The following is a 21,559-nucleotide window of genomic DNA, read 5'->3' as shown; positions in this document are numbered from 1 at the left end:
AAGTGTAAAATCAGTTGTAGTGTGAATGTGGAGGGAGCAGGAGATATTGCCGGACACACAGCAGGGGAGCAGCTGGCGTTACTGATCCCCACTAACACAGGAGCTAGTGTTTTTCTCTGTGCAGACGGCACTTCTGAGCAGCAACTGGCGGTGTTGGAGCCCAGGGTCATTCATGGAGTAGGCTAAGGCCTAATTGGAGCAAGTTTAATATCTGATGTTGGGATGAATGTGGAGGGAGCAGGAGATATTGCCGGACACACAGCAGGGGAGCAGCTGGCGTTACTGAACCCCACTAACACAGGAGCTAGTATTTTTCTCTGTGCAGACGGCACTTCTGAGCAGCAACTGGCGGTGTTGGAGCCCAGGGTCATTCATGGAGTAGACTAAGGCCTAATTGGAGCAAGTTTAATATCTGATGTTGGGATGAATGTGGAGGGAGCAGGAGATATTGCCGGACACACAGCAGGGGAGCAGCTGGCGTTACTGAACCCCTCTAACACAGGAGCTAGTGTTTTTCTCTGTGCAGATGGCACTTCTGAGCAGCAACTGGCGGTGTTGGAGCCCAGGGTCAATCATGGAGTAGGCTGAGGCATAATTGGAGCAAGTGTAAAATCAGTTATAGAGTGAATGTGGAGGGAGCAGGAGATATTGCCGGACACACAGCAGGGGAGCAGCTGGCATTACTGAACCTCACTAACACAGGAGCTAGTGTTTTTCTCTGTGCAGATGGCACTTCTGAGCAGCAACTGGCAGTGTTGGAGCCCAGGGTCAATCATGGAGTAGGCTGAGGCCTAATTGGAGCAAGTGTAAAATCAGTTGTAGTGTGAATGTGGAGGGAGCAGGAGATATTGCCGGACACACAGCAGAGGAGCAGCTGGTGTTACTGAACCCCACTAACACAGGAGCTAGTGTTTTTCTCTGTGCAGACGGCACTCCTGAGCAGCAACTGGTGGTGTTGGAGCTCAGGGTCAATCATGGAGTAGGCTGAGGCCTAATTGGAGCAAGTGTAAAATCAGTTGTAGTGTGAATTTGGAGGGAGCAGGAGATATTGCCGGACACACAGCAGGGGAGCAGCTGGCATTACTGAACCCCACTAACACAGGAGCTAGTGTTTTTCTCTGTGCAGACGGCACTTCTGAGCAGCAACTGGCGGTGTTGGAGCACAGGGATTACAGTTCAGGTGGTAGAAACATGAACACAACTGGAGACCTGGATACTGTTGCCAACCAATTATTTATTCTGGAAGAGGACTAGCAAATTCTGGCGAGATCCAGGCCTTGTTCATTTTCAGAAAAGTAAGCCGGTCAATGTTATCGGAGGATAGTCGCGTGCAACAGTCTGTTAGTACACCACCTGCAGCACTAAAGACGCGTTCCGCTAATACATTAGCAGCAAGGTAAGCCAGCACCTCAAATGCATACTGGCTAAGCTCTGGCCATGTATCCAGCTTAGAGACCCAAAACGTGAAGAGAGAAGAGCCGTCTGGGAGTACACTGAGAGGGGAAGACATGTAGTCTGTCACCATCTGACGGAAACGTTGCCTCCTGCTGACTGGAGCCGTCTGTGATGGTGTTGACATTTGTGGTGGGCACACAAAACTTTGGCACATTTGGGCCATACAGGTCTTGCCTTGTACTGAGGCGCTGCCTCTGCTCCCTCTTTGTGCAGAGCTTCCTCCACTGCCTCGACGCACAGAGCTGCTTTGTAAAGCACTAGCAGCACTGCTCTCGGGTGGAATGGAGAACATGATGGAATGCACCAGTGTGTCTTGGTACTCCCGCACTTTACGCTCCCGGTTCAATGGTGTTATGAGGCTTAGCGAAGATCTAGGAGGGTGTACACCCAATAATCAGCCATGTTGAGAATGTGGGCAATGCTGCAGTCGTTTCTCAGGCACTGCAGCATGAAATCAACCATGTTCTGCAGACTCCCAACGGGCCAAGAAACGCTGTCCCCTGCTTGAGGCGTCATCTCTGCCTGCTCTGCATCACCCCACCCTCGCTCTACATACTGACTACTAGAGCATTGTGTACCTCCCTCCTCTGGAGAGATGTCTTCCTCCTCCACTGACTCCTCCTCATCCTCCTCTCAAAGTGTCCCCTGCCTAGGCCTTTGTGAGTAACCACGTTGCACAGACTGTCCAGAAGCAGATGGCAGTTGTGACTCCTCATCCTCCACCTCTTCCAAAACCTACTCCCTTAGTGCTTGCAGTGTTTTTTGAAGCGGGCAGAAAAGGGGGACAGTTATGCTGACTAGTGCATCATCTGCACTCGCCATCCGCGTGGAATCATCGAAGGCACGCAAAACGTGGCAGATGTCCTTCATAGAGGCCCACTCAGTGGTGGTGAAGTGTGAACGGCGTGCAGTGCGACTTGTTTGCGCCTGATGCAGCTGGTACTCCATTACTACTGCCTGCTGCTCACACAACCACTCCAACATATGTAACGTTGAATTCCACCTGGTCGGCAGGTCACATATGATGCGATGTTCCGGAAGGCGGAATCGGCACTGCAGAGCTGCAATGCGTGATCTTGCCATGCTGGAACGCCGCAAGTGAGCGCACTCTATGCGGACCTTGTGCAGCAGTGCATCAAGATCCGGATATTCCCTCAAAAAACTCTGCATGACCAAGTTCAGCACATGTGCCAGACATGGGATTTGAGTGAGGTTGCCTAGGCCCAGAGCTGCCACCAGATTTTGGCCATTGTCACACACTACTAAGCCTGGCTGGAGATTCGCTGGCACAAACCACACGTTGCTCTCCTGCTTGATGGCATTCCAGAGCTCCTGCGGTGTGTGGCTTCGATTCCCCAAAGAAATTAAATTCAGTACGGCCTGTTGACGTTTGGCCACGGCTGTGCTCATATCGGTCGGAACAGGTAAGCGTTCACGGGTCCATGTGGAGGTAGACCGTGACGGCTCCTGCAGCGCTGATTCTGAGGAACTGGAGTATGAGGAGGAGTCAATGTGTACAGACTGGATTCCTGCAATCCTTGGAGTTGGCAGAACACATACAGTGCCACTCTCAAGATCTGTACCCGGCTCCACAACATTGACCCAATGGGCAGTGAGGGAAAGGTATCGTCCCTGTCCATGGTTACTGGTCGACACATCGATGGTCAGGTGGACCTTGCTACTGACGGCGTTTAGTAGCGCATGTTTAATTTTTCCCTCCACATGCTTTTGCAGGGCAGGGATTGCTTCACTGCTGAAATAAAAGCGGCTGGGCACATTGTATTGTGGGACTGCCAATGCCATGAAGTTACGGAAGGTGTCAGTCTCCACCAGCCTGAATGAGAGCATTTCAAGGGCCAATAGTTTTGCAATGCCAGCATTCAGAGCCTGTACTCGGGGATGGTTTGCCGAGTATGGCCACCTTTTCTCCCATGCCTGTGCTACCGATGGCTGTAGAGTGGCCTGGGAGTGTGAGGATGACAGGGAACGTGGTGCTGTGGCTGTAATTACACTGGGTCTCTGTACAACAGTGCCAGAGGTTCTTCCATGGTGATTCTGTGAGGAAGCCGAACCAGATGTGTGTGAGCTGGAGGAAGAGGCTACAACACGAGCTGAAGATGTGGTAGGTGGTGCTGTAGGTTGGCCTACATCTTCAGTGTGTCTTTGTAACTCCACCACGTGCTTGGTCCGCACATGTTTCCACATATTTGTGGTATTGAGGTTGCTGACACTTTTCCCTCTTTTGACTCTGATGACACAGCTTGCATTTGACAAAGCAAATGTCATCTGCAACTGTGTCAAAAAAGGACCACGCACTGCAAGTTCTGGGAGCGCCCGTTTTGGGTTTTGGAAGAGGAATGCTCCTAATGGGTGCCGAAGTGGAGGCTACAGGCAACCAAGTCTGACCCCTCCCTCTCCCTCCTGTCTTGGCCGTTCGGGGAATCTCTTCCTCAGAGCTGCTCCAACCACCTTCCTGTTCCTCACGCAATGATGGGTCAAGGACCTCATCATCTACACTACCCTCTTCAAACACCTGCTTCTCCTGGGTAGTGTCGCCAGCACAGTACACACCAGAAAGTGGCACCTGAGTCTCATCATCAGATGCGTACTGAGGTGTGCTGACCATAGGTACTGGCCCACCCGCCTCTTCAGATTCAGAGAGACAAAGCTGTTGCGCATCACTGCATACTCCCTCTTCTTCACATTCTAGAATGCTGCTTGGCTGGCCCCCTCTTTCCAAGCCAACAGATTCAGAGAACAGAAGTAGCGAATGAGATGGCTCCTGTCCAGGGCTCTCTGACTGCCTGAGCAATTTGGCAGGTGGTGAAGAGACAGATGGTTGCTCTTTAGTGCTCTGGACCTGAGAGGATGTGGAAGTAATTGAAGTCGATGCGTTAGCTGCCATCCATCCGACAACGGCTTCAATTTGTTCCTCCCGCAGCAGTGGGTTACGGCGAGCTCCTACAAAGCTGCACATAAAGGACTGTTCCCTGTTAAAACTGGGGATGCTGAGTCACTGGTGCCCGCAGCAGGCACAGAATCCCCACGTCCTCTCCCTGCTGAAACTCCATGCCCACGACCACGTGCCTTACTCCCTGCCTTCTTCATCTTGGTAGACTGATAAGTGCTTATTGTGCTTATTCCTGAACAGCTTCTAACAGGTATAAGAAACACTAATTTTATAAAGTGTGTGAACTACACTTTAATATGAGCTAATGTGGCCTACACAACTGTAAAGTGGAGTGTTTGGTGAACTTTATTTACGTGTTTTTTTTCAAGAAAACATAACAGATGTGACCAAAGATGTAAAAGCGATAGTATCACAAATTTTTTGGAGCTATTACAATGCAGGAAGATAACCTACAATGCAATAGATGAGGCTCTAAAAAATAGGCTAATACTAATCTGGCTGGGGCTGCAGGGCACAAGCCAGCAAAAAGGCTCCTCTATCTACTCCTATATAGTGTTTGCAACCAATCTAGCTGAATACGGATGGAAGCACACTAATAGGAGAAATTCAGGAAAAAAAAGCAGTACTACAGCAAAAAAGGACAATGTATAAGGCAGTGACGCACGCTGAGTGGACTACAACCAGAGGTTGCTGCAGAAAACACTACAGCGTGAGCTGCACTCACACACAGAGACCTCACAGACAGCCGTGAACAGTGCAGAGAACTGGGCACTAGCACTGAAAGGCTGCAGAAAGGCTCCGCTATCTACTCCTATATAGTGTTTGCAACCAATGTAGATGGATACGGATGGATGCACACTAATAGGATAAATCAGTAAAAATGAACAGCAATAAAAAAAATACGTATGAGGCAGTGACGCATGCTGAGCGGCCTACAACCAGAGGTGGCTGCAGAGCACACAACACCGTGAGCTGCACTCACACACAGAGACCTTGCAGACAGCTGTGAACAGTGCTGCAAGGCAAAAGAAAGCTTCACACAGGGGTTGCTAAAGTAGCCTGGGTAAAGCACAATATAGAAAATCGCTATCTCTAACTGTCCCTCAGAGTCAGAAGAGCAGCGTCCTGTCCCTAACTGAATTCACAGCAGAGTGAACGCAAAATGGAGGCGGAGGCTTTTATAGTGCATGACATCATTTCAGCAGCCAATCACAGCCATGCCATTAGTTAACATGCCTACATGCCTAACAGGATGTGCCCACACTTCTTAGGATTCCTCATTGGCTGAATCAAATCAAACTGGCTCATAGCATTATGGGAACTTCCGATTCCGGTATTCAATATGCTGAAAGTATCGGAACTCAGTATCGGAATTCCGATAACGCGAATATCGGCCGATACCCGATATTTGCAGTATCGGAATGCTCAACACTAGTGGTAACCCTATCTTGGTAAACTTTTAGTATGTTTTTCCCTACATGTAATACTACCAAAAAAAACAATAAAACACTTTCTTGGAATTTGTTCAGGGTAAAGGATTTTTTTTTCGTATTTTGACTGGACTACAAGGAGTTTGTATGTTCTCCCCATGTTTGCGTGCAATTCCTCTGGTTTCTTCCCTCAGTCCATAGAAATGCTGATAGGGAATTTAGATTGTGAGCCCCACTGGAGATAGTGATGATAATGTATGTAAAGCATAATAAATAATGTGTTTTATTGCACACCTGAAACACAATGCTTCTTTGTGTAGCATCATGGGAAATTTGCAAGATATCAGGAAGAGAATTATTGACTTACACAAGTCTAGCTCATACTTAGGTACAATTTCAGGATACCTGAAGGTGCCTCGCTCATCTGTGCAAACAATTATACACAAGTGCAAACAATTATACGTAAGTACAAATAAGATGGGAATGTCAATCTTGTCCATCATACCACTCAGGAAGGAGGCGGGTTCTGTGTCCCACAGATGAACGTGCTTTGGTATGACATGTGCATATCAATCCAATGAAAAAAGCAAAAGAACTTGTGAAGATAATGGCGGAAGCTGATCAGATTATGTCAATATCCACAGTGAAACGAGTACTGCATCAGCATGGGCTGAAACACCACTCTCCCAGGAAGAAGCCATTACTCCGAAAGAAACATAAAAAAAGCCAAATTAATGTTTTCAAATTATTAAGCAACATGTATGTACAGTGCCTTGCGAAAGTATTTGGCTCCCTGGAACTTTTCAACCTTTTCCCACATATTAAATGCAAAAACCTCAGTGACATTATCACTATGTCAGAGATAGGGTTTAGGGCTGTAAGTAGCCACCCTAAGCAAGGAAACACCTGAAACACCCACTCCAATAGATATATATGCAAGGAGAAGATATGAGTTACTAGGTGAATATAATAAAAATACGTCTTTATTAATTAACATTTGTATCACATTATACAAGCACACACAGAGTAAAAAGACACCACAGGGTAGAGAACAGAATGACCCGGAGAAAACACCCAGCCACAAGATATCAGATAGCAAAACAGTGTATATAGGATATAGCCACAACTAAGTAATTAACCAGTGTCTGCTAATTCCCCACCTCCCAATTAGGAGACTACTACGCCACATTATAGAACCATTATAGTAGCCAGTGTGCAAAGATAAATCTTATATGGCCAGATTTAGGACTGATATCTTACCAGATGTAAAAATAGAAGCTGAGTGGACTTGGGACCAGGTGAGGGGAACGCCCGACGCACGTTTCGCGTGACTAGAAGCACGCTTTCTCAAGGGAAGTATACCGGGGAGTGAGCACAGGACCTTCTTAAGCCCATGTGACTGATCACATGGCTCCCAATCGGCCAATCAGAGCGGTTTCACACAGCGCATGCGCACTGTACACCCGAAGGGCCGAACAACGCAGGAGAAAGCGTCATACGTTACCCCGGGCAGCAGAGGAGGAGAAATCCCCGGGAGCCCGGAGGAAGGCAAGAGACACTCCTCCGCATGTCGGCCACGAGCAGGGACAGTGGGCATGCGCACAACCACTGTCACCAATGAATAAAAATATACATCAAAATAATACACAAAGTAATGGGCACAGGTCAAAATGGACAGAGATATATAGTTAAAACATCAAATAGAGCAAACAATTGCAAATAGAGGTTTATGCATATATATCAGAAAATACTGGAAAATTCAAATATAACATCAAAGCACATATAATGTCCTCAAGTTGCAGCATCTCATAATCGTCCATAGACACCGATGTCCAAGATAATAAACATCCAGTACAGATATAAAGATTAGGGCCAGTGGAACAGCCAAATATAAGTGTGGGATATGGATCCAAATGAAGAATAGAGAAAAGGTCCAGCGTAAACTAAAGAAAAATAAGTAAGACAACATACATTAAAAAAACACACATAAAAAATAATAATAATAAATAAAACCAACCCAAAAACCTGGGATATGGAGCAACAGTGGAGGAGAAGGGGCACAAGATTAATAAATAAAAAGGACCAAAAAAACAATTAAAAGAATATCATGCTTCAAACATAAAGATACCAAATGTAAATTTTTGGTGAAGACTCAACAAGTGGGACACAATTGTGAAGTTGAACGAAATTTATTGGTTATTTTAAATTTTTGTGGAAATTCAAAAACTGAAAAGTGGGGTGTGCAATATTATTCAGTCTGTTTAACTTAATACTTTGCTGCGCCACCTTTTGCTTCGATTACAGCTGCAAGTCGCTTGGGGTATGTCTCTATCAGTTTTGTACATTGAGAGACTGAAATTCTTGCCCATTCTTCCTTGGCAAAGCTCGAGCTCAGTGAGGTTTAATGGAGATCATTTGTGAACAGCAGTTTTCAGCTCTTTCCACAGATTCTCGATCAGGTCTGGACTTTGACTTGGCGATTCTAACACCAGGATATGTTTATTTGTGAACCATTCCATTGTAGATTTTGCTTTATGTTTGGGATCATTGTCTTGTTGAAACACAAATCTCTGTCCCAGTCTCAGGCCTTTTGCAGACTCCAACAGGTTTTCTTCAAGAATGGTCCTGTATTTGGCTCCATCCATCTTCCCATCAATTTTAACTATCTTCCCTGTCCCTGCTGAAGAAAAGTAGGCCCAAACCATGAAGCTGCCACCACCATGTTTGACAGTGGGGATGGTGTGTTCAAGGTGATGAGCTGTGTTGCTAAAAAGTTCGATTTTGGTTTCATCTGACCAGAGCACCTTTTTCCATATGTTTGGTGTGTCTCCGAGATGGCTTGTTGCAAACTTTAAAGAACACTTTTTATGGATATCTTTGAGAAATGGCTTTCTTCTTGCCATTCTTCCATAAAGGCCAGATTTGTGCAGTGTAAAACTGATTGTTGTCCTATGGGCAGACTGTCCCACCTCAGCTGTAGATCTCTGCAGTTCATCCAGAGTGATCATGGGCCTCTTGGCTGCATCTCTGATCAGTCTTCTCCTTGTTTGAGATGAATGTTTAGAGGGACAGCCAGGTGTTGGTAGATTTGCAGTCGTATGATGCTCCTTCCATTTCAATATGATCGCTCGCACAGTGCTCCATGGGATGTTTAAAGCTTTGGAAATCATTTTGTATCCAAATCCAGCGTTATACTTCTCCACAACAGTATCACGGAACTTCCTGTTGTGTTCCTTGGTCTTCATGATGCTCTCTGTGCTTCAAACAGAACCCTGAGACTATCACAGAGCAGGTGCATTTATATGGAGACTTGATAACACACAGGAGAATTATATTTATCATCATTAGTCATTTAGGACAACATTGGATCATTCAGAGATCCGCAATGAACTTCTGGAGTGAGTTTGCTGCACTGAAAGTAAAGGGGCCGAATAATATTGCACGCCCCACTTTTCAGTTTTTGAATTTCCACAAAAAATTTAAAATAACCAATGAATTTCGTTCAATTTCTCAATTGTGTCCCATTTGTTGTTGATTCTTCACCAAAAATTTACATTTGGTATCTTTATGTTTGAAGCATGATATGTGGGAAAGGTTGAAAAGTTCCAGGGAGCCGAATACTTTCGCAAGACACTGTAAGTTCCTCGATAAGAATGAAGTGATTAACCAGAGTCAGCATGGATTGTTAACTAATAAGTCATGTCAGACTAACTTAACTTCCTTGTGAAAAAAACTTTTGTAGTTCCAGCACACGATATAGAAAAATTAAAAAAAGCCTTTATTTAGTCCATCATTAAAAATTACAATACCATGTAATAAAAGCATGTGTAGGCTTACGCGTTTCGGATCATATTTGACTCTTAATCATAGCATAAAATACTGGATAAATCTAACTTAATTTCCTTCTATGACAGAATCACTGACTGGGTGGATCATGGAAATGCTGTAGATATATTATATTTTGAATTTAGCAAAGCATTTGACAGTATCTCACACCATTCTTATTGAAAAAATGACTAAATGTTGGAAGGACAAGGCAACTGTTAGGTGGATTCATAGCTAGCTTAGTGATCGGACCCAAAGAGTGATTGTAAATGGCTGCACATCCAGTTGGAAGAATGTCTCAAGTGGGGTACCACAGTGCTCTGTCCTAGGCCCTAAATTGTTCTACATATTTATCAATGATTTAGGCTGGTTTCACACTTGCGTCTTTTTGCGCTGCTTTTTAGCGCAAAAAAAGCATGCGTTTTTCCCCTATACTTTAACATGGGTGGGCATATGTGCGCATACATATGCGCACGTACGCGTTTGTATGCACATGCGTTTTTTTGCAGTGTGCGCTTGGGCGCACAAAATGCATCCTGTTGCATTTTTTGTGCGTTCGACTTGCCCCCAAAAAACGCATGCGCACGCAATGCGTTTTTTTTTACAGCAAAACACCCATTAAAGTCTATGGGTGCGCATACGTGCGCATTGTAATACGCACGTATGCGCAAAAAAAGCATGCATTTTTTTAAAAAAATGCACCAAAACCCGCAAAAAAAGTACACAAATGCATGATGAGTTTTTTTCATGCGCTTGTGTGCGCAGAAAACGCGCAGCAAAGAAACGAAAGTGTGAAAGTAGCCTTAGATGAAGGAATTGAGGGTAAGGCTGGTTTCACACTTGCGTTTTTTTGCGCTGCTTTTTAGCACAAAAAAAGCATGCGTTTTTTTCCCTATATTTTACATGGGGTGCGCTTATGTGCGCATACACATGCGTTTGTATGCGTTTTTATGCGCATGCTTTTCTATAGTGTGCGCTCGGGCGCACAAAATGCATCCTGTTGCTTTTTTTGTGCGTTCGACTTGCCCCCAAAAAATGCACGCGCACGCAATGCGTTTTTTTACAGAAAACCACATTGTACTCTATGGGTGCACATACGTGCGCATTGTAATGCGCACGTATGCGCAAAAAAACGCACCAAAACCCACAAAAAACGCACACAAACACATGATGCGTTTTTTCCATGCGTTTGTGTGCGCAAAAAAGTGCAGCAAAAAGAACGCAAGTGTGAAAGTAGCCTAAGCTGATTAAATTTGCTGATGACACAAAGTTTGGAGGGATAGCTAATACTAGAGAAAAGAGAGCGAGGATTCAAAAGATATAAATAAACTGGAGCAGTGGGCAGCAACTAAGAGAATGGTTTTTAACTGGGAAAAAATGCAAAGTACTACATCTGGGCAATAAAAATGAAAAAAGCATCTACAGAATGGGAGGAATAGGGCTAAGCAACAGCACAAGACTTGGACTTGAAAAAGACTTGGGTATACTAATAGATCACAGACTGAATATGAGTCAACAGTGTGATGAAGCAGCAAAAAAGGCAAATACAATTCTGGGATGTATTATCAGAAGCATCCAGTCTAGATCACGTGAAGCCATTATTGCCCTCTACTCCTCTTTGGTCAGACCTCATCTGGAATACTGTGTCCAGTTTTGGGCACCACATTTTAAAAAAGACATCAACAAACTGGAGCAAGTTCAGAGAAGAGCGACCAGAATGGTGACCGGTCTGCAAACCATGTCCTATGAAGAACGGTTGCAGGATTTGGGAATGTTTAGCTTGCAAAAAAGAAGACCGAGAGGAGACTTAATAGCTGTCTACAAATATCTCAAGGGCTGTTACACTGTAGAAAGATCATCTTTAATCTCATTTGCACAAGGAAAGACTAGAAGCAATGGGATGAAACTGAATGGAAGGAGACACAGATTAGATAATAGTAAAAACTTTATTGACAGTTAGGGCGATCAATGAGTGGAACAGGCTGCCAGGAGAAGTGGTGAGTTCTCATTCAATGGAAGTCTTTAACCCCTTAAGCCCCAAGGGTGGTTTGCACGTTCATGACCGGGACAATTTTTACAATTCTGACCATTGTCCCTTTATGAGGTTATAACTCTGAAACACTTCCATGGATCACGGTGATTCTGACATTGTTTTCTCGTGACATATTGTACTTCGTGTTAGTGGTAAAATTTCATTCATATAACTTGCGTTTATTTGTGAAAAAAACGGAAATTTGGCAAAAATGTTGAAAATTTCGCAATTTTCCAAATTTGAATTTTTATGCCCTTAAATCACAGAGATATACGGCACACAAAAAACTTAATAAATAACATTTCCCACATGTTTACTTTACATCAGCACAATTTTGGAACCAAAATTTTTTTTTGTTAGGAAGTTATAAGGGTTAAAATTTGACCAGCGATTTCTCATTTTTGCAACACCATTTTATTTTTACGGACCACATCACATTTGAAGCCACTTTGAGGGGTCTATATGATAGAAAATACCCAAAAGTGACACCATTCTAAAAATTGCACCCCTTAAGGTGCTCAAAACCACATTCAAGAAGTTTATTAACCCTTTAGGTGCGTCACAGGAATTTTTTGAATATTTAAAAAAAAATGAACATTTAACCTTTTTTCACTAAAAAAATACTTCAGGTTCAATTTTTTTTTATTTTACCAAGGGTAACAGGAGAAATTGGACTGCAAAAGTTATTGTGCAATTTGTCCTGAGTACGCTGATACCTGATATGTTGGGGGGAACCACTGTTTCGGCGCATGGCAGACCTCAGAAGGGAAGGAGCGCCGTTTGACTTTTTCAATGCAAAATTGGCTGGAATTCAGATCGGATGCCATGTCGCGTATGGAGAGCCCCTGATGTACCTAAACAGTGGAAATCCCCCACAAGTGACCCCATTTTGGAAACTAGACCCCCCATGGAACTTATTTAGATATGTGGTGAGAACTTTGAACCCACAAGGGCTTCACAGAAGTTTATAGCGTACAGCGGTACAATTAAAAAATCACATTTTTTCCACAAAAATGATCTTTTCACCCCCAATTTTTATTTTTCCAAGGGTAACAGGACTCTAAAAGTTATTGTGCAATTTATCCTGAGTACGCTGATACCCCAAATGTGGATGTAAATGACTATTTGGGTGCATGGCAGAGCTCGGAAGGGAAGCAGCGCCATTTGACGTTTTTGGCTGGAATTGAGATCGGACACCATGTCGCGTTTGGAAAGCCCCTGATGTACCAAAACAGTAGAAACCCCCCACAAATGACACCATTTTGGAAACTAGGCCCCCCAAGGAACTTATCTAGATGTGTGGTGAGCACTTTGAACCCCCCAGTGCTTCACAGAAGTTTATAACGCCCGGGTGTGAAAATAAAAAAATCTTATTTTTTCAACAAACATAATCTTTTAGTCCCCATTTTTTATTTTCCCAAGGGTAACAGGAGAAATTGGACCCCAAAAGTTGTTGTCCAATTTGTCCTGAGTGCGCTGACACCCCACATGTGGGACAAAACTACTGTATGGGCACACGTCGGGGCTCAGAAGGGAAGTAGTGACGTTTTGGAATGCAGACTTTGATGGAATGGTCTGCAGGTGTCATGTTGCCTTTGGAGAGCCCCTAATGTACCTAAACAGTGGAAACCCCCCACAAATGACCCCATTTTGGAAACTAGACCCCCCACGGAACTTATCTAGATGTGTGGTGAGCACTTTGAACCCCCAAGTGCTTCACAGAAGTTTATAACGCCCGGGCGTGAAAATAAAAAAATCATTTTTTTTCCACAAAAATGATATTTTTGCCCCCAATTTTTTATTTTCCTAAGGGTAACAGGAGAAATTGGACCCCAAAAGTTGTTTTGCAATTTGTCCTGAGTATGCTGATACCCTATATGTAGGGGTAAAACACGGTTTGGGCGCATAGCAGAGCTTGGAAGGGAAGGAGCACCATTTGACTTTTTCAACGCAGAATTGGCTGGAATTGAGATCAGACGCCATGTTGCATTTGGAGAGCCCCTGATGTGACCAAACAGTGGAAACCCCCAATTATAACTCCAACCCTAACCCCAACACACCCCTAACCCTAATCTCAGCCCTAACACTAGCCCTAACCCTAGCGCTAACCCTAAGAGTGTGTGCAGACGCTGCGGAATCCGCTGCGGATTAATCCGCACCGATTTTTTAAAAACCGCAGATAAACCGCAGGTCAAAAGACCTGCGGATTATCTGCGGTTTTGCCTGTTGTTTGGTCCTGCGGATTCACCATCTCCACAATGGTGGAGATAGGAACCCGCTGCGGATTCCGCAGAAAGAATTGACATGTCACTTCTTTCTGCGGTTTCAAAACCGCAGCAAATCTGCGCGGATTTTTCCGCAACGTCTACACAGCGGTCTTTTTTTACCATTCATTTGAATGGTACTGTACACCGCAGCTAAAACTGCTGCGGGTCCGCAGCGGCCAAAACCGCTGCGGAAACGCAGCGGAATCCACAGCGTGTGCACATACCCTAACCCTAGCCCTAACCCTAACCCTAGCCCTAGCCCTAACCCTTACCCTAATGGTAAAATGGAAATAAATACATTTTTTTATTTTATTATTTTTCCCTAACTAAGGGGGTGATAACGGGGGGTTTGATTTACTATTCATGGCGGTTTTTATGTTTGGCAGCTGTCACACGCTAAAAGACGCTTTTTATTGTAAAAACAGTTTTTGCATCACCACATATTGAGAGCTATAATTTTTCCATATTTTGACCCACCGAGTCATATGAGGTCTTATTCTTTGCGGAACGAGTTGATGTTTTTATTGGTACCATTATCGGGTACGTGACATTTTTTGATCGCTTTTTACTCCGATTTTTGGGACGCAGAGTGAACAAAAACCAGCGTTTCATGAATGTCTTTTGAGGGGGTGCGTTTACATGCTTTATTGATAAAGCGGTTTTATTCTTCGGGTTAGTACGGTTACAGCGATACCGCATTTAGATTTTTTTTATGTTTTGGCGGTTTTATGCAATGAAAACTATTTTACATAAAAAATAATTATTTTTGCATCACTTTATTCTGCGAGCTATAACTTTTTTATTTTTTTGCGGATGACGCTGTATGGCAGCTCATTTTTTGCGGGACAAGCTGACGTTTTCAGCGGTACCATGGATATTTATATGCGTCTTTTTTGATCGCGTGTTATTGCACTTTTTGTTCGGTGGTATGATAATAAATCATTATTTTTTGCTTGGTTTTTTATTTTTATTTTTTAAGGGGTTCGCTAAAGGGGTTAACTAATGGGACAGTTTTATAGGGCGGGTCGTTACGGACACGGCCATACCAAATATGTGTACATTTATTGTTTTTTTTATTTTCAAAAAATGAATTTATTGGGGAATATTTTTTTTTTTTTTACTAATTTATTTAGCGTTTTTTTAAAAATTATTTTTACACTTTTTTTTTAACTTTATTACATTGTCCCAGGTGGGACATCACTGTCTTGTGACAGATCGCTGATCTGTCACATCACAGATCACTGTGACAGATCAGCGATCTGTCACAGACACTGCTGCAGACTTCCTCATGCCTGCGCTTTGCAGGCAGTGAGGAAGTCAGCTCCCTACAGGCCCCCGAAGGTCCCCGTCACGATCTTGGATCTGGGGGCCTGTAGGGAAAGAGCCCCCCCGCAGCAGCGCTGCACATTGCGCTGCCGTGGGGGGCTCAGGGAAGCATGGAGGGAGCCCCCTCCCTGCCGATGCTTCCCTTTAACCCCCGGTACACCGCGATCGTGTTTGATCGCGGTGTACAAGGGGTTAACGTGTCGGGGGTGGTCCGTGACCGCCCCTGACACATTGTGCCGGGTGTCAGCTGTGAAAATCAGCTGACACCCGGCCGCGATCAGCGGGGCTCACCACGTGAGCCCCGCTGATCGCTATGACGTACTATCCCGTCCCTGGGAATGAAGTCCCAGGGCACATGAATGGGATAGTACGTCGCAAGGCAGAAAGGGGTTAAACAGAGGCTGGACAGTCTTCTGTCTGGGATGATTTAGTGAATACTGCTATGAGTAGGTGGTTGGACCAGATGACCCAGGAGGTCCCTTCCAGCGCTATCATTCTATGATTCTATGCACACAAGGACTAAGTCCTTAATTTTTGGAGTCGTGTCCTGTGGTCTGATGAAACTAAAATTGACCTTTTGGGGCATAATGATCATCGCTACGTTTGGAGGAAAAAGGGTGAAGCTTGGAAGCCCGAGAACACCATCCCAACTGTGAAACACGGGGGTGGCAGCATCATGTTGTGGGGTTGTATTGCTGCAGGAGGGACTGGTGAACTTCACAAAATAAGTGGCATCATGAGAAAAGAAGATTATGTGGCAATACTGAAGCAACATCTGAAGACATTAGCCAGGAAGTTAAAGCTTGGCCGGAAATTGGTCTTCCAAATGGACAATGACCCAAAGCATACTACCAAAATGATAACAAACTGGCTTAAGGATAACAAAGTCAATGTTTTGGAGTGGCCATCACAAAGATCTGGTTTCAATCCAATTGAAAATTTATGGGCTCAGCTGAAAAGGCAGGTGCGAGCAAGGCGACCAACAAACCTGAATCAGTTACAACAGTTTTTCAAGAGGAATAGGACCAAATTCCGACCAGCTATTGTGAGAAGCTTGTGGAAGGATAGCCCAAATGTTTGACCCAATTCAATCAGTTTAAGAGCAATGGTACCAAATACTAATGAAATGTATGTAAATTTTTGACTTTGCAGTAAGTAATAAAAATGCCTTAAATCATTCTCTGTCTCTTATTATTCTGGCATTTGGCAAATATTAATAATTATGGTAATCCTAATTGACCTAAAACAAGAAAAGTTTATTCTGATTTCATGTCAGATATTGAGAAAAACATGTAAGTATGTCTTTTTATATAGTGTACGTAAACTTCTAGTTTCAATTGTGTATAGCATAAGGATGTAGATTTATATGGGCAAAGTGTTACATTTTGCCTCTCCATGTTTATATTCACAAACATGGAAGTAAAGTTTATGGATGTATAATTTCTACTTGCATGTATTAGGACTTCAAAAATTTATTCAAAAGAAATTAAAAAAGCCCTTCTAACTTTTATCCCCTATGTCTTCATCCCCTGTGGCCAGTCCATATTTACCTTGCTGAAACCAAGACATGACAGATCCAGTCAATTACTGACCATGGAATTCAAATCATCATAAATGGCTCTAGACCTTTGTGCCTTGTATTTAAAGAAGCACTACATTTTTTCCTCTTAATATATTGCTTTGATCATATTATATAGCACAGTGTACTTACAGTTTCTCATTTTGCCTTCCTACCCAGCTAATTATTCTCTTTTCTCTTCCCTATATAGAAAGAGAAAGGCTCTTGTTCCTGTATTTATCATTCTCCTCTTCAACTCCTGACCCAGCTGCTCCCTTCTCCCCTCTGCCAGGAACTTTTGCTGTGACTCATAAGTCATAAGGGGAATATTGACCTCCTGTTTCTGGACAGAGCTTAGGATTCATCTAAGGCCTCTTTCACACTTCCGTTTTTTACAATCAGTCACAATCCGCCAGGTTTTGAAAAAAAACGGATCCTCAATTTTTTTTTGAGGATCCGTTTTTTTCCCATTGACTTGCATTAATGGCGGATTGTGACGGATTGCTGTCCGTTGCATCCGTTTTTTGTGAGGATCTGCCAAAAGTTGCTGTCCGTCACCATCCTCAAAAATTTCAAAACGGAGCTTGTAACGTTTTTTTCTCTGGCGGATCCTGCAAACACTGATTTAACCCGAATTTCTTTCTGGGTGCCGGACAAAAAAAAAAAATCTCTCTCTCTCTCTCCAGCGATTCCTTTAAATTTCTTCATTTTCAGGATCCGTCTGAAAACGGATCCTGTGCCATCCGTTCACATCAGTTTAGAACGGATCCGCTTGTCCGCCTTTTTGGCGGATTATAACTGATGCAAAAAACTGAAGTGTGAAAGAGGCCTAATCAGTATTTTTCACATGATTTCATAGACCTAATGGAAAAGAGAAAAATGTACTGAGTAGAAGGGCAAAATGAGCGATTATAAGTACACAGTGCTACATAATATGATGACTGCAATAAATTAAGAGGAAACAAATTTTGATGGTTATGTTTCTTTAACCCCTTTCCCACCTTAGACATATGACTATGTCTAAGGTGGGCTTCCCTTGTTTGCTGCAAACTTCGGCGATGATCAAGCAACTTTTTCGGATAAAGACAGCTGATCCGATCAGCTGGCATGTGCCCCTAACAGCCGCAGGTGTAATCGCAATCCACCCACAGCTGTTAACATGTTAAAAGCTGCTGTCAATCTCTGACAGTGGCATTTAACATGCTGGTGCTGGAACCGCATCATTAATCCCGCCCATCGGCACCCATGTCATATGACCATGGGTTGCCGATGGGATGGCATGAAAACCCGGGATCTGCAGGAGATCCCTGTGGTTGTCATTGCCGGATTGCTATCAGCAATATGAACATAGCAAGTGTGCATTTTAGCTACATAGAGCAGAGCTGAAGCTCTGCTCTGTGTAGCACAAGCGATCGGATGATCGCAGCTTCTAGTCTCCCATGGAGACTATTGAAGCCAGTGTAAAAATATAAAAAAAGTTTAAATCACCCCCCTTTTTCTCGATTCAAAATAAAAAACAATTGAAAAAATACATACAGTATGTTTAGTATTGATGCGTTTAGAATTGCCCGATCTATCAATATATAAAAATAATTAATCTGATCGGTAAACGGTGCAACGAGAAAAAAAGGTAAAACGTCACAATTATGTTTTTTTGGTCTCCGCAACATTGCATTAAAATAGAGTAATGGGCGATCAAAAGATTGTATCTGCACTGAAAAGGTATCAATAAACACGTCAGCTTGGCACGCAAAAAATAAGCCCTCACCCAGCCCCAGATCACAAAAAAAGACCCTATGGGTCTTGGAAAATGGCAACTTTTTTTTTTTATTTTTTTTTTTAGAAATTTGGGATTTTATTTTTCACTACTGAAAAAAGAACCTATATATGTTAGCTACAAACTCATAATGACCTGGAGAATCATAATGGCAGGCCAGTTTTAGCAATTAGTGAATATGGTAAAAAGGCAAAACAAAAAACAACTGTGGGATTGCACTGTTTTGCAATTTCACTGTACTTTTAATTTTTTTTCCTGTTTTCCACTACATGATATGGTAAAACCAATGGTGTCGTTCAAAAGTACAACTCGTCCCGCAAAAAACAAGCCCTCACATATTGACAGAAAAATAATAAAAGTTATGGCTCTGGGAAGAAGAGGAGCAAAAAACGGAAACTCAAAAATGGAAAAACCCAAGGTGGTGAAGGGGATAACTGAAGCGGTTACATAGCCAAGCACACAGTATAAGAAAAACTGACTGGCAAAGACATCACATGCATGTTCTTTCCATCAGAACTGCTATAGAATATAACACCTCACACCCCAGCTGATTTAAGTCTTTATAAGGATATTAAGAAATATTTGTATAGAAAATATTCTGTAAACTTTGTGAATTTCATACAGATTGCAACTAAAACTGAAGTTTGTTTGATAAATAATAAAAAGTTATTTATCTTTTTAGGGAAACTATTCACAAGACTGTACCTTGTCTTCGATTCCTCATCAGACTACCAAAAAAAGACAGTATGTCTACATGCAATTTTGACTCTTCATTTAGAGGGTCGCTCTACAGCCGTCAATCACTAGCTTTGAGGAAAAAGAACAGTTGCATTTCTACAGTATCTACTGCAGAAACAGTGAGTTCAGCTTTTTGGATCACACCATCTAGTGGGCATTATAGGTATTACTGGGATAGCTGAACAGAGCATGTGTAGCGGCAGAGTAAACAAAACATCATATTTACTGTAAAAATATATATATCTGTATGCATTTCTTTCTCTTCCAGTTATTTTTGACACTGCAGTAATACACCAAATTTTATATTATTTTTGCATATTGTTATATATGGTGTATATTTAATTCCGTATTATGGCAATTGTTTAAAGTTATCACCTTCTAACAAGGCAATGACAGTAAGCAAAGCCTTTAAGGTTCTCCAGCATCTATAGATTACGCCTCCATCAGACGTCCATATTTGTTCATGTAGGCAAAAAAATGGTATAGGTGTCATCAGTGTCATGTGTCTGAGTTTCACTTGATTTTGGTCTGTGTGTCAGTTTTTATGATGAGTGTTTCATCAGTTATTTTCACGTATGGATAAATAAGTTAATATTTTTTTAGCAAAATGGGAGTCTGTCTTATGGTCCGAATTTACGGTAGCTTACAAAGTGGCGGCAGAGGTGAAGCAGGGTCACAGGAGGCAGGGTCGCTGCTGCAGGAAGCCGGCGGAGGCAGGGGTGGGGCGATGCTGCAGGCCCCAGGCTGGGAGGAGGAGTTGCTCTGGCGGTGTGAGGCTGTGGGGCCCCTGTGCTTCAACAAGATGTCGGCGGTGAGGCAGGAGCAGAATTCCTGCTCTGCCCATTGATTTCCTGCTAGTGGTCTACAGAAAAATGGCTGCCAGAGGCAGCGTATGCGCAGATTTAGATCTCGGCTCATCAGCATATGGGCAGCACACTGTTGCTGTCAGTGTTTCTTACAGACCAGACCCATAGACTTCAATTGATACTTTTCATCAGCAACGCTAATAAAACAATAGACATCTCCATTCTTTTTGCAGAAATATGCAGTCACGTATTTGAAAAATGGATGTCTGAATGGGGCGTATAGAGAGGAAACAAAGGGGGCTTATAACCTTTCACCTAAATCAGTGCTTTGGTGGGTACATTGGACTTTTTGGCTACCTGCCCCACCATTCACCATTTGGGTCATTCTCCCACAAGCCTAAAACCAGGTCACAGGCCCAAATAAGCTTATTACCTGCATCACTGCATCACCGCATAGGCGGCCTCAATAGTAAAAAGCTGCTCACACTTGTCAAACACTATGTTTGACGAGTGTGACCAACCTGTCAATCACTTTCCAAGCGATGCTTGAAATCGCTTGGAAAGTGCTTGAGAAAACTGTGGCAAAATCGCGAACAGAATCGCGGTAAAATCGCGGTGAAATCGCGGGGAAAAAAAAACGCGATTTCTGGGAAGGAGTCCGGTTTTTAGTGTGCGTTTTAACACGCAACGTGGGCACATGGCCTTAGACAAGGCTATGAAATGCTGGGAGAATATAGTCTAATCAGTAGAATCCATAACTGAACTCTTTGAATGGCATAATACACACCATGTTTGGAGGTCAAAAGGCACTACATATCACCCCAAAAATACCATGCCAACAGTGAAGTTTGACAATAGGAATATCATGGTGTGGGGCTCTTTTTCAGCATACGGCAAACTTTATGTAATATAAGGAAGGATGAATGGACAAATGTACTGAGAAATTTTTGATATAAACCTGATTGGACGGCTTTTTATGTACTTTGAAAACTGGTGACATGTTCAATACTTAATTCACCCGCTGTATGCAAAATTATTGTTAGTATATTTATATCAGCCATATATATTTCAAAGATATACTGTTTGGGAATTTAGATTGGGAGCCCCATCCGGGACAGAGATAATAATGTGTGCAAACTGTAAAGCACTGAGGAATATGTTAGCGCTATATAAAAATGAAGATTATTATTATTATTATCAGCGAAACAAGCATTTGATTGAAGTCCCCGTATAGTATACACAGCTGTCTTATGGTTTGGATGGCAGCGACCACATCAGCCTAGCACCCCTGCCAAATGCTTCTGTTATCTATGAGAGAGCTGCAGCTAAACATGTCTGGTGGCTGCTGATCACTTAGAGAATAACGGATCTATAGTCTGAAATCGGACATGCCGGATCCACATCCCCCTGTCAATCATCATTCAGAGGCAATTA

The 21,559-nt window shown here is 43.2% G+C and overlaps 1 protein-coding gene across 1 annotated transcript in view; it reads left to right on the top strand.

Moving 5' to 3' along the window:
* LOC141099809 (melanopsin-B-like) overlaps window positions 1–21,559 on the top strand; it is a 203,799-nt gene that overhangs the window by 80,969 nt on the left and 101,271 nt on the right. Inside the window, exon 8 of the mRNA XM_073587878.1 lies at window positions 19,264–19,438. Coding sequence (XP_073443979.1) covers window positions 19,264–19,438 — 175 coding nt within the window. The remainder of the gene's footprint in view (window positions 1–19,263; window positions 19,439–21,559) is intronic.

This window comes from Dendrobates tinctorius, unplaced genomic scaffold (assembly GCF_039654945.1).
Source record: "Dendrobates tinctorius isolate UK_male_01 unplaced genomic scaffold, ASM3965494v1 ptg000011l, whole genome shotgun sequence".
NCBI lineage: Eukaryota > Metazoa > Chordata > Amphibia > Anura > Dendrobatidae > Dendrobates > Dendrobates tinctorius.
Note: the sequence above shows the minus strand (reverse complement) of the source record. Positions and strands in the feature narration are given on the sequence as shown.